Source organism: Medicago truncatula, chromosome 1 (assembly GCF_003473485.1).
Source record: "Medicago truncatula cultivar Jemalong A17 chromosome 1, MtrunA17r5.0-ANR, whole genome shotgun sequence".
NCBI lineage: Eukaryota > Viridiplantae > Streptophyta > Magnoliopsida > Fabales > Fabaceae > Medicago > Medicago truncatula.
Genome location: NC_053042.1, coordinates 28,025,331 through 28,039,315, shown reverse-complemented (window position 1 = coordinate 28,039,315; position 13,985 = coordinate 28,025,331). Strand labels below are relative to the sequence as shown.

Sequence of the window (13,985 nt, the reverse complement as noted above, 5' to 3'; positions counted from 1 at the left end):
AAGGAAAGTGTACATATAAATACCAAAACATGAGGCCATGACTATTGTGAAGATGAGGTAAAGAAACGTTGTTCAAGATGTGAAGAATAAGAGAGGAGAAAGCATAAGATCAAGGAAGATGATGCATGTACAGAACATAGATAGGAACAACAACCCGTACACAACTCGAATACCCATTCAATTATATGGATGATTTTCGATTTCTTTGTTATAGTAGACAAAAGAAAATATGGAGACGAAATTGAGGACTTAGGCATTTAAATATGATGTGTTTGGATAAGATAGATTTCATAAGAGTGGGTGTCCCATGAAATATTCTAATGCATGTGTCAACTTGGTGCAATGTACACGCATCATGTGAGAAAATGTGTATGATATATAGTATTTATCCATTCTTTAAATTATGACAAATCATATTATTATTATTTTGAAAGAATGACAAATCATATTATGTTTTAGTGTTTTTAAAAAAAAAAAAAAGTATGTTTTTGTATGTTTAGTTCGATGGAAAGAAAATAGTTTAGAAGATTGTTTTTAAGAAGGTAAAATGGAAGTAATAAACCAAAGAATTAAGACTTTTAAATATAAGGTGTGTTAGAAAGAAAGTGTTAAATCAAAAGTTTACGTGAATAAGTCAAAAGATAAAAAGGAACGAAAACAATGGAAAAACTGAACAGTCATATTATAGTTCTCAAATGTCCTTGTGAGCTTAACTTAGTTGGTTGGACAATACATAATATATGTAAGATCTGGGGTTCAAACCTCGTCCACTACCAAAAAAATAGCTCTCAAGTACATAATTGAGTTAAGTCATTAAGAATCAAGAATAATAATTAAAAGAGAAAGTATGATATTTCACTTTTAGTCATTAAAACGTTGTTAACCCATTTAGGTTGGTCTAATGGTATTAGTTTGGGATCTCTGTTGAGTTGTTGTTGCAAACGTTTATAAGAAAGTAAGAATTAATACATGAGAAAATAATAATTTTCGGTAGACATTCAAAATTTAATTGTTAATTTTTTTTTTTTATAAAAGATCAATATTTAATTGTTGCAAACGTTTATAAGAAAGTAAGAATTAATACATGAGAAAATAATAATTTTCAGTAGACATTCAAAATTTAATTGTTAATTTTTTTTTTTATAATAGATCAATAGTTCAAAATAAATAAAAAATGATTAATAAGATTCCTGATCGATCACCTAGAATATTAATTCATTTTAAACTTTCAATTTAACTTAAAAATAACTTAACCGACAAAAGTAAGTTAAAAATTTAAGTGTAATAATAATTAGTTATAAGATCAAAATGAAAATTACATAATCAAATATCTAATTTAGTCTTTTTTTTTTTTTTTTTTGTTAATAGCTGCAAACTATTTCACTTTATCATATATGTTTTTGTTTATGTAATTTTTTTTTTTAAGGAAGTTTTTGTTTATGTAATTGTTAATTGATTACTGTTAATGTCTCCACTCATAAATTATCACAGTTGAGATTGTTTTTTATTTTGGGTTAATAGTGTTTTCACCCCTGTAATATATGTCATTTCCGGTTTTCGCCTCTATAAAATTTTCGGTTTGATTTGCACCCTCGTAAAATTTTTATTTTCCGAAAAACACCCTTAATAGGCCATTCAAAAACCAGAATTTCTTGAAAAAAAATTCTGAAAATGGCCTATTAGGGGTGTTTTCCGGAAATTTTAATTTTTACGAGGGTGCAAATCAAACCGAAAATTTTATAGAGGCGAAAACCAAAAATGACATATATTACAGGGGTGAAAAACACTATTAATCCTTTTATTTTTGACAAAATCACAGTTGAGGTTTAATAAAAGTGTAGGTTTTGTGCGTTTAATTTCATATATACGTTAATATATATTAATCAATTGGGATTAACATCAACATGGGTCCATAGCTCAGTGGTAGAGCATTTGACTGCAGATCAAGAGGTCACCGGTTCGAACCCGGTTGGGCCCTCATTATATTTTTTTTATTTTTCGTTATTCTTAGTCATTACTTCCTTTTTGTTAAGTGACATCGTATTTCTTCCTTTTATTACTTTTTATTATTTAGATAAAACCTCACAACACGAGTCTCCATTGAAAGATGAATGCCATTTGTAAAAAAAGACTACAAATAGTCCCTTAAAATTACCAACTTAGGATACAGTATGTTTATTTTACCAAGGGAGCATTATTTTTAATATTCACTAGAGGGGATAGTCTCCGTGAGCATAGCTCAGTTTGTAGGAACATGCATTATTATATGTAGGGACCGGGGTTCGAACCCCAGACACCCCACTTATTCACCTTAAAAAAAAGGTAAATTCTAGCCACTAAGTTACTTGACAAAAAAAAAAAAAAACAGCATTGCTATATAAAGCGAAAAACTCATCACGAGAGCATCGCGACTTAAAAATCAACCAATGAAAACTTGAAATTTTCAACAATTCAAGGTAAGTCAATTGAAAAAGGAGGAAGTCAACAAAAGGGGCTGGGTGGAATACACATTCGCGATGTATTCGTGAGATATCTTTTCGCTTGAAATAGCAATTTTCATATTAAAATGGTAAATAGGAACCTTTTTTTTTTTTTTTTAGAGAAAATAGGAACGTTATGAACACTCTTTTTAATACTCACTAACTTATATTTGAGAGTTGTTATTAGAAGGAGTGTTGCAAATAAAATGTTTCTAACTTTCTTCTTAGTAAATGAATGAACTTAAAATATGACATTTTATGCGATCAATCGTAAACTTATATTAACTTAGAAATATAAGCCAAATATGAAAATAACTTATGATTACTCTCCAAGTCATTTTTCACTTACTTCTTTTTCTGTTTCTATTTTTTTATCTGTTAACGAAGTAGTTAGTAAAGACTGAAAATCAATTTTAAACTTACCTTTCTTAAAAAAAAAAATTAACTTAATTCTTAATGTATGATTGTATGCGAATTTCGCAGTTATGCTTTTTAAAATAAAAATAATCATTTTCATAATTTATGCAAAAAATTAACCTCTTTTCTTTTTAAGAGTAGAAATATAACTTATTTCATAAACGTTTATTGAATCAATACTTTATGAACTGTTCCTCCCAACAGCTTAATCTAATGTACTAAGCTCTGGTATACATACATAATTTCATAATCTAGAGTACTAAGTGAAGACACAAAAGAAAGTAGAAGTAGATTACATTAGATAAACATTCTACTACGATCCACTTAAGCTCTGATATTGACAAAATTATGAAAAACACAACATTTTCAACATTTATGTTTTTTTTCTTCATTCTATTACTTATGCAGATGATGATTGCTTCACAACATAAATGTGAAGAAAAGGGGATTAAGACCAATCATGACAAACAATATCGCAAGAGAACCATCTATCATCAAGCAGAGATGTTAAAAATTGATTATCAAGAAAGCTATGCAACCAGAAATTTAACAGTAAATTTCAGATACATGTATCATGGGACACCTTGACATTATGGAAGATCTTCAAAATATTTAAAATGTAGAGATTGGTTTGTCATGAATTACATAACATTTATTGCAAAAGGGATCACAAGATAAAACTTGGATAAGCCCTAGGAACTGTCTATATTATCCACTCATTTTGGCCAGATTGTTCCAACCACGATTGGTGCACATGCATCCAGGTGAACCAATCGGAATCCTGAAACCCAAATTTCATTCTTATTAGAAAAAATTAAAGACCGCGTAAGAATATAGTGAAAATGCAAATTAGTAACGGTCAAAATAGTCCCTCATTTTTACCAAACGGAAAATACATTCACGAAATTGTAAAATGTCATAAAAAATAGTCCCTTTTGTCGTTAAAGGTAATGATGTAACACATTAACTGCATATGTATGTCACATTGTACATTGATCTGACGCCAATGCTAGCTTACTAGAGACTAATATATCTATGAAATGTAGGCCATTTTAGGGATAAATTTGTCAGTAATTGCAATTGTGCAAGAACTAATTATTGGCAAATTAAAAGACTTAAATTTCATAGGCAAACAAGTCTCTAGTATGGTGGCAATGATGTGGGACTAACATGGGGGTGTCAAATATTCAATTAATGTGCCACATCATAGTCTCTAGTGATAAACATATATTGAATGACTATTTTGATGTATATATCTTAATTAAGAGCTTCTTTTCCCACCCCCGGTGGTTCTGAAAAACAATTCTCGTCCGAGTCTACCAGTCCAGACGGAAAAGCACCAGTTCTTTTTTCAGATATACCCATCCAATGTTAGAAAAGCCGTGTTTTTTCTCGTTTGGATTGGTAAATCCAGAGGGGTGTGGTTTTTAAGAAAACAATGGAGGATAAGCGCAACTCTTTTTTAATTTTAGTGATGTTTTTGCCAATTCGCAAAAATCAGACTATTTTGACCTACACTAACAATTTTGAGAACCAATTTGCTTATTCACTCCATAAAAATACTTATGCATTACACATACCTTTCTTAGTATGGTAGTGACAACACAACCATGCCGCTCTTCATCTGCAAGTTGGCAAGTTCGAGAGATATAAAAGAGGGGGAATGAAATGAACATAAATAATAAAAACTAGAGCAAACTCATACCGTGTAACTCCCATTTATCAAACTTCACCAGCCATATATCTGAACTTATCTGTGTAGCCAACACATTGTCCAACCATATCCTAAACTGTTTCCCCTGTTTCTTACCATACTCCTTTCTCAAAATATTTATATACTCGTTAAGATTATGGTCAGCACCAGAAGGGTGGATATACACACCAGATGGATCCTGCATATTAAAACAAAATAGTTTAGACAATTCTCAACAAGTAAACTCTTGCATAAAGACTCGTGGAAAAATGATCATGTGATCAAGAAAAGAGATTATGGCAGGAAGGTCATAAAATTTAGCTTTTAAGCAAATTTTATTTAATAAAATTTAGTGCAGTTCACCATGGAAATGTCTATTCCGAATTGTTATAATGGTTGAACAGTTCAGCAAGAATGTCAAATATATAACAAAATGTAGAATATCTAATTAGACATGTATACCAATGATAAAACTTCCTCATAAAAAATAACTAATGATAAAACTTAATATCAGTTGATGAAAGATATTCTGGAAAATAGAAGTGAATGCCAATTGCCAAAACAAGATAATATTCATCAACAACTTGTACAAACCAAACCAGAAAATATTACCAAAGCAAAGTGAGCTATGTATCTAAAGTTAAATCAAGGCATGTAAAAACTGCACAAATGCGGTGCTTTGAGAGATATAGATGAAAAAAATGTTATTAATATCAGATCTTGCTTTTCGATTTCCTGTTTGTAAACTCAGAACTTGCTAAAGCTTAATCAAGGCATGTAAAAACTGCACAAATGCGGTCCTTCGGGAGAAAAAAAAGTTACTAATATCAGATTTTTCTTTTCAATTTCCTGTTTGTATACTCAGAATTTGTTAGTCCATGAAACTCGAAAATGAAAAAAAATGCACCAAAAAGGAATGCTTTAGTAAAAAGAATTTTGGACTACATTTCAAATACGCAGGAGTTTGTTAATGCATAAAGAACATACAATAGGCAATCTGTAAAAGTAAGGGATATCAATCATACAGTGGATGCCTTTATAGCAGCAATAAACAGCTCCGAGTTCTCAACTTCTGCACGTCTCCACTTTTCTATTAACAGACTAAAGTTCACTATTTCTTGAACTGCAGACACATTTTCAACACTCTGTTCTTGTCCAATGTCTGAAACATCTCTTGGGGACAGGTTTGGGCCCAAGTTAAAATGACCTATGGCTTGTATAATCCCAGATGCACAACGCTCTGAGGCATGCAGAATCTTAGGGTTATCTTTTGCATTTTCGGCATGCCACTGCAGTAATTCCTCTTGTGCATTGCTTACCTACCCAATGAACAGAAACAGATGCAGCATGCAAAGACATCCTAATTTTAGACTAATAATCTAATGAAAATATGTTAAAAAAAATATTGAAAATATGGTTGGTAAATATGATAAACTACCAACCATGACACCATAAACTCCTGGGATGCTGAATAGCTCGGCATCATTTCCGGAGTCACCACAAACTAGAGTATTACCAGGTAGCTTTCCCTCGGTCTCAAACTTTTTAAGCAAATAGGCAAGAGCTTGACCTTTGCCAGCACCTTGTGGTAATATATCCAAATCAACTCCTCCACTGTATATTATTTTCACATCCAACTGGCCAAAAATTACGCAATGTTATGGAACAAAATACAATATTTCACATGCATAGTAAGACATCGGAAAATCCAACATATATACACATGATTTGCACGAAATCGTTTCTGAGTAAAATGGATATTAATGCATTATAGCTTACCCCACGCTGTTCCAAAATCTTAGAAAGAGCCTCTGTCACTTGCTTAGCATTGTCTTTCTCTACATAAAAGCTAACTTTGTGTGCCCGTTGTTCTGTTTCTGCCTGCAGTACCGATCATTCAAAATATGAATCAAACCACTTGATTGAAGCCATTGCTGCTCAAAATAATAATGTAACAATCAAATAAGTAGATGTGCTAGCGAGTTCCTGAACCATGGTTCACAGAAAACAATAACCAATCAAATCACGGTGAATACCTACTCAAAATACCTGAGGCTTAAGTTCAGGAAACTTGCTTGCTTCCTCAATGACAATGTCCTTGTCCCATTTCTGGTTCAAAACTTGAACCCACCCATCATCGGGAACCATCGATTTTCCATAAGTAATCTCAGTTCCCACAGACATGATGGTTATATCTGGAGTTATCATAGGCTTCTCTTTCCTCAGTTGTTTGTAGAGTAAAGGCGACCTGCCAGTTGAGAACACCAGCAAAGAATCGTGGCGATATGAGGCTTCCCAAAGGGCATTGAACCTCAAAAGCGAACTATTCTCTGCATCATGATGATCAACCTGCAATCAGAAACTTATCAATCACTCAAATCACAGGTTCACTAACAACCGCTGCAACAGTGAACTTCATATTGAATGTGTGTGTGATATCCGACACATGTCAGTGTGTGTCTGGTGTTCGTGTCTGTGTCAGTGCTTCATGGCTAACAACAAGAAGAAAAACATCATATTAATGGATCATTAAAAGATGATAAACCACAAAACTTACCATTGTGTGATCGAGATCGGAAACAATCATGAGCCGCGCAGAAGATTTCAATCTATCCATGATGTACAATCCTTAATCCTGTGATTAGAAATTCAAAAAATATTAAAAAAAATGAAATGTTAATCTACCATTATAAATAATAGTATACCCCTCTCTTCCTAAACAGAAATTAAACAACAAATAAATCATCATTATGATCTTTAAAATATTACTCTCTCTCCAATTTAGTACCAATTATACTTTAAATACTACTTATATTACATTTATGTATTTTAGTGACTAAATTGGCGAGATTAAATTGAGGATTTATTCATAAACAAATTCATAAAAAATAAAAAAAACTGTATTGTTGAAATTGTATTGTATGCATGAGTTGAATTTAATACAGATTGTAATGAAGATGGTTAAAATTAGTTATGAAATGATAATCATAGATTCACCTAAACAATTCGACACAGTAGTAGGAATGATTCAATAATTAAGAAAGCATAAAAATCACATTAAAATAGTTAATCGAGAAGAAAGGGAAATGAAAAATTACCAGTAGTGAAGTGGAATGGGAGAAGAAGAAGGGTGGTGAGTGGTGAGGATGATATAATAATAACGAAAAAGATGCCAATCGAATCGGAATAACAATACCTTAATTCGATCCTATTGCCGCTTCTTCTACTAATGTGTGTCTCTCCTGATTCAACCTTGGTTAGTACTCTATCTATAGGGACTAAAAGTTGAATAAAAATTTTGGAGGGACTAAAACGAAAAGTTTGTATATTTATAGGGACCAAAAACATATTTAACCCAATTTATTTTAAAACTTATATTTTAAAATTTAATCAAAATAATTTATGATTTTAATCGATATCAAAATAATCTTAATCAAAATAATGTCATGTCATTTATACTATATATAAAGAAAATTACCTCTGTCCTCGTGAGCTTAGCTCTGTTGGTATGGACAATGCATAAAAATTTGCAAGGTTCGGAGTTCAAACCCTGGCCACCACCAAAAAAAAAAAAACCTCTTTCAGAACTTTTGGGTTGGACTTTTCTTTCCAAGAATACCCTTAATTTTAAATACAAATAACACATGTAACAAATATATAAGAATAAATTTAATTTAAATATTAAAACAAATGTAACAAACGTGAGCAAAAAATATTGTTAAAGATTGGACTTTAAATCATCTAAAAAAAAGGTTAGTAACAAACGTGAACAAATAATATTGTTAAAGATTGAACTTTAAATCGTCTAAAAAAATATTAGTAACAAACGTAAGGAAACAATAATGTTAAATATTTGATTTTAAATCTTCTAACGTTATGAATGTCATTGATCGTAAATAGAGTCAAGTATTTTTTGTTGATGGTCCAGGCGGAACAGGTAAAACATTCCTTTATCGAGCATTAACGGCAACTTTGAGAAATAGAGGAAAAACTATCTTAGCAACCGCGTCATTTGGTATAGCTGCAACATTATTATTGGGTGATAGAATTGCACGCACATTCCTGATTTAATTTACCTTTTGATGTACAATCAAATTCCATCTGTAATATATAAAAGTAAAAAGATCTTGCAAAGCTTATTAGAGTAACAACTGCCATAATTTGGGATGAAGCCCCAATGACAAACATATATTATTTAGAAGCATTAGATTGAACACTAAAAGATATTTTAGACTATGATGCTCCATTTGGTGGAAAAGTTATGATCATGGGTGGAGATTTTCGTCAAGTACTTCTAGTTATTCAAAAAGGTAGGCACAAATGATATTTGCATGTATTATTAGGTCTTATTTGTGGGCTAATACCAAGGTCCTACATATGGTATAAAATATGCGATCAATGAATGATCATGAATTTGCACAATTTATTATGCGAATTGGTGACAGTGTTGAACCTACTAAACCCAATGATATGGTAAGGATGCCTCCTCAAATTGCATTACCATGGGAAGCCGAAAAGTCAATACAAACTCTTATTGATCATATTTTTCCACAATTATATTTGCATGGATGGGATGCACCGTATACGATCGAAAGAGCCATAATTACATCTACAAATGATGATGTTCAAAATTTGAATGACATAATTATCAATATTCCAGGAGACGAACATATTTTGTTGTCATTTGACGAGGTTGAAGAGGATACTCATAACTTATATCAACATGAATTCTTAAACTTAGTTGCTCAAGGAAGTATCCCGCCACATGTTTTAAAGGTAAAAAAAGGTGTATCTTTGATTCTGTTGCGAAACATAGACCCCATATATGTCTTGTGAAATGGGACACGATTGTTATGTCGTGTTTTATTTAAGAATATGTTGGATGTGAAAATCCTAACATGAAGCAATGAAGCAATGCTGAAAAAAGAGCATTATATTGCCTAGAATTAAATTAGAAACAAATGTGAGTCCAGGACTTCCCTTTGTGCTCAATGGAAAACAGTTTTCCGTTAGACTAAATTTTGCAATTGCCATAAATAAGTCACAAGGGCAGACCATTCCAATGTCGGAATCTGTCTTCCATGACATGTTTTCAGCCATGGTCAATTATATGTAGCTTTATCAATAGGAGTTTCTAAAAATTCAACAAAAGTTCTCATTAAAAAAGGAAAAATAGAAGGAGAAGATGAGATTTTACCAAAAATATAGTTTTTAAAGATATTCTTTTATCGCAATCATAGCAATTTTTCTTTCTATTAGAATAAACAATAAATGATCATTATTTTATATGCAGACAAACTAAAATATGTTGAGTTCATAGATAATTTTGTTATATGCCTTGACAATATTTTGTTTATAAATCAATATATCAATAATTTTCATTAATATTTTAAAATTTAAAATTTTTAATCAAAATTATACAAACAAACATTATAAAATAATCATATGTGTCTGCGTAGTAGAAAAAGCGGAGAGACCGTACTTGTCTTTCTGCTAGTATTTATAAGAAAATATACTTCGAAACAAAATTTTGACACAAACACAAACTTGTGTCGGCTAATTATAAGCAAACATACAGATTCTGCGTATTTTATACTAAGTACTTAATTTTATCCCTGATTCAAAAGTTATAAATTTATCATAAAACTTATGCACTTTATATTGAATACATAATTTTGTAATAAATAATTCTTGATTTTAATAAAAAAAATCACCATTTTTAGTTTAACATAGTATTACCCAACTCGTATTTTTATTATGTTAGCACAAACACTAAAAGGTATCAGTTCTAATCAAATCAACGTTTAAAAAGGCTATGAGTTGACATATATTTGATGAAACGGATAATAAATTGGTGTAGATAAATTGAGCAAATTTAAACTCATTTTATAAGGTGCATAGGTGTGATGCTTAATTTTTGCGCTTAAATATCAAGTGTTATGTATCTATTCCCTTCTAATACAAGACATGACAATGGGTGAGATAGGGACAAATTTTACCTTCCTCATCTCCATCATCTACTCATATCCAACTGAAATGAGAATTTGAATTTTATCCTTGTACCCGATGGATTCGGGTATCCTAACTTCATCCTTGTCGCTGTTGTGAATCATTTTTTTAATAAAAAAAAATTTCCCAACTCTGAGAAAAATGTTGTAATGTATTATATAACAATATGCCACTTTAACATTCCCTTAATCGAACGATTTGATTGCTCATTTGTATGTCAATGGCAATTTATGTAACAAAAAAAAAATATCAATGACAATTTTTATAATATGACAATTATCAAATCAAATAACATGACATATCAACATATAGCTAAAATTTCAATGTTCTATATTAACTTATAATCTATTGGAATAATAGTCAAAATTAGTTAAAAATATTTTCTATCACCGAAGAGATTACTAGGCTGAGTCGCGGACTAGGTCGCTCTCTTTAAGACGTTTCGTAATACTGCCCAAAATTGTGCAAGCAGACTATCAACGACGACGTCCCCAGGATAAAACAGCTCAGCTACAACTGTATCATAGTTCTATTGCACTATATGATCTGTTCTAGAAATACACCTTCCGATATGGTTCTAAAACCACTCTATTATGGTACTAAGACCACTCTTATATGGTACTAGGATCAGTCTTATATGGTGTCTCAACCACTCTAACCTTAACTCCTCCAAGGGCATAAAACATAAAAAGCATGAATTATATTCTTAAGATTATTCTTATTTTCCGAAGGGACAATTTATCTCGAAAGGGACTAATATCTTAAGAATACTCTTATTTCTGAAGGGACGAATTTTACCGAAGGGACTATGTTCTTAAGACCGTTCTTAATTCCGAAGGGACATTTTAAACCGAAGGGACTATGGCCTTAAGAACACCCTTTAAATCTGAAGGGACAGAAAAAGAGGGAGAGAAAAAGAGAAAGAATAACACGTCAACACAAGCTAAAAGAGGAAAAAGAGAGAAAAGTCATTTGACAACTCAAGAGAACTTTTGGGGTGAGTAGAAATGTGGGAGAAGAGCTTTATTTATAGGTGAAGAGTCAAAGATGAGTTATAAATCCAATGGCTAGGATTAGTTGACCTCTACAAAATCAATGACATAATTTCTCCTTATAAATGAGCACTCAATGGGACAGTTGACATGAAGATTTTTTAATTCACAAATTAACACTCATAGTGTTCCAACATAATCTAAATTATCAAAACATTATAATCAAGTACAAAGTACCATTACAAACTAAATCAACCAATAATCCAAATTATCAAACCAAATTTCATATGATTTCATAATAGAATGGATAGAAAAATAATAAAGGCAATAAAGAATTAAATAATGTGTTCAGTCACACTTGGACTATCGGTAAAAGTTATTGAAAACACTCCATTTTGCAAAATTTAAAAACTATGATTAAAAAAATAATAAAGAATTAACAACTCCTACTTAACAACATATAGATGCTTAAAATAAGAGTAGTGATATTTTGACAACCATTTAGGAACAACCTTTGAGACAACTTTGTTGTTCTGTCTTCTTATTGGTAAAAAACAATAAAGAGAGAAAAAGGTAGAGAGAGAATAAGAACATAATGTGAGTATGAAAGATAAAGTTGTATAAAAGTTGTACCGAAATGGTTGTACAAATATCATTTCTCTTGAAATAAAGATGAATGAGTGTTAGCCAAAAAGAATCTCCTTCACACACACATGGGTAGGCATGAGATAATGAAATGAGGGGCCAACGATGTTCCATGTTGGATTGGGGTGGAGATTTGTCTTTTCAAGCACAAAAACTGAAGAGCACCAATAAACTTTACTTACATGCATGCACGTAGACATATATACGAAGTAATATTCTCTTGCATCTTTTTCTTTTCGAATTTCAGTTATTTCAGTTAAAGAGAGAATAAGGGAAACTTTGATTAAATTAACCAAATAAGAAATTAAACTTTGATGAACATTAGTTAACATATTTTTTTTTGGTACAAAAAAGAGGGCAGGGCCATGAAAAAGAAAACTAAGCGATTAATCGAACATTCCGAGACATGCAAGCGTCAGAAATGTCATAAAAAAGGAAACGTTGAAGCTCTCTAAGAGGAGTCTCAATCATTTGTAAATCAAAGGTGTCCGAAGATAGACTAAAATTAGCTTGCCAATCTGCTGATCTGTTTCCTTTCACGCCATGTATGGTTGATATGAATATGCCAACTCATGTTTTTTAGGTCACGAATGCGCTGAATCAAGGTAGGAACTTTTCCATTGATGTTATATTTCCATGTTACCATGTCAACTAAAAGTGATGAGTCGCTTTCCACTTGCAATTGTGTGATCCCCTGTCTCCGAGCCATATCCATACCAATATATATGGACCACATCTTTGCATGTAACGTGTCGCATGAACCTATCTTACGAGCATAGCTATTCAAACAATTTTCACTGCTATCATAGGGAAGGTCACCACATCCCGAGAGATTAACTGAGTTTTATGTGCCCCGTCACAGCTGAGTTTAACTCAACCCTCTTGGGGTGTTTTCCATTGACGTGATCCTAAAATTCTCTCTCTTGAAAAGAATAATAAAGTCATTATGGAATAAAAGAACCTAATTAATTTTGGGTTCAAAGTTTTATTTTCGTAGGTCATGATATGTCTGTCTTGTTTTTGCTATATCTGGCGCTCTGGATGTCCGTTTGAGGTGATCTTTAACTCGTTGGAAAGCTTACGAAATTCTCTACATTTCATCTGTTTAACTCAAGAGAAAATTCGGAATATTTAATGGTTTAAAATGAGTTGTAAGTTGAAAACGTGGTTAAAGTGTGTAAGCGGAAGAATTAAAGGTGGTGTTTGTGGAATTGTAACGTCTAGAAATAATAAGCCTTCACAAATCAATTGCAAATGAATATGTAACCTCCTCATGCATTGATTAGCCACCAACTTAGAGAGTCATTTTGTAACCTTTTATTTGCATTAATCAGCCACCAAAACATTATTGTAATTAGTGGCTGCATTTGCTTTCATTTTCTAAGAGTTTTAGAGTCAAAATCATCATGTAATAAGCTCATATAAATAGAGCACGAAAATGATATGTAAAAAGTAGAATTTTATAGAATTTTACACATATGTGTATTGAGAGCTTTGTCTCTTGTGGTTATGGATCGAACCATCCTTGATCTTATCAAGAAATCATTTTCTTGTGGTGATCCTCGCATCCATTGACTTATCACTTTCTTGAATTAGAAAGTGCGGCGTCCCTGTCTATCCATTCCATTTCTTCATTTTAATTTTGAGTCATTTCACCTTTTCCACCATAATTATTCATAGTTGCTTCCGACGGCTCCGCGACACTCATCATCCATCCAATGAAAATAGTGTCAGTAAGTTGAGGTCATC

General features: G+C 31.7%; 1 protein-coding gene and 1 non-coding gene across 3 annotated transcripts; one reads left to right on the top strand and one right to left on the bottom strand.

The window, feature by feature from the left end:
- The first annotated feature begins 1,906 nt into the window (after positions 1-1,906).
- On the top strand, positions 1,907-1,978 carry TRNAC-GCA (transfer RNA cysteine (anticodon GCA)). The gene has a single exon. It is a non-coding gene; the product is annotated as a tRNA-Cys (tRNA).
- A 1,426-nt stretch (positions 1,979-3,404) lies between these two features.
- LOC25483624 (sucrose-phosphatase 1) lies at positions 3,405-7,854 on the bottom strand. Of its 2 annotated transcripts, none has more exons than XM_039826970.1 (9): positions 7,787-7,854; positions 7,148-7,225; positions 6,640-6,939; positions 6,370-6,471; positions 6,033-6,227; positions 5,616-5,909; positions 4,603-4,789; positions 4,478-4,521; positions 3,405-3,678 (listed from the first exon to the last, which is right to left on the bottom strand). In XM_039826970.1, the coding sequence occupies exons 2-9, from the start codon at positions 7,205-7,207 to the stop codon at positions 3,601-3,603; spliced, it is 1,260 nt and encodes a 419-aa protein (XP_039682904.1). In that variant the 5' UTR covers positions 7,208-7,225; positions 7,787-7,854; the 3' UTR covers positions 3,405-3,600. The 2 variants fall into 2 exon arrangements, with proteins under 2 accessions (XP_039682904.1, XP_013467777.1); XM_013612323.3 differs by having other exon boundaries at positions 7,689-7,845.
- Between the last annotated feature and the right edge of the window lie 6,131 nt (positions 7,855-13,985).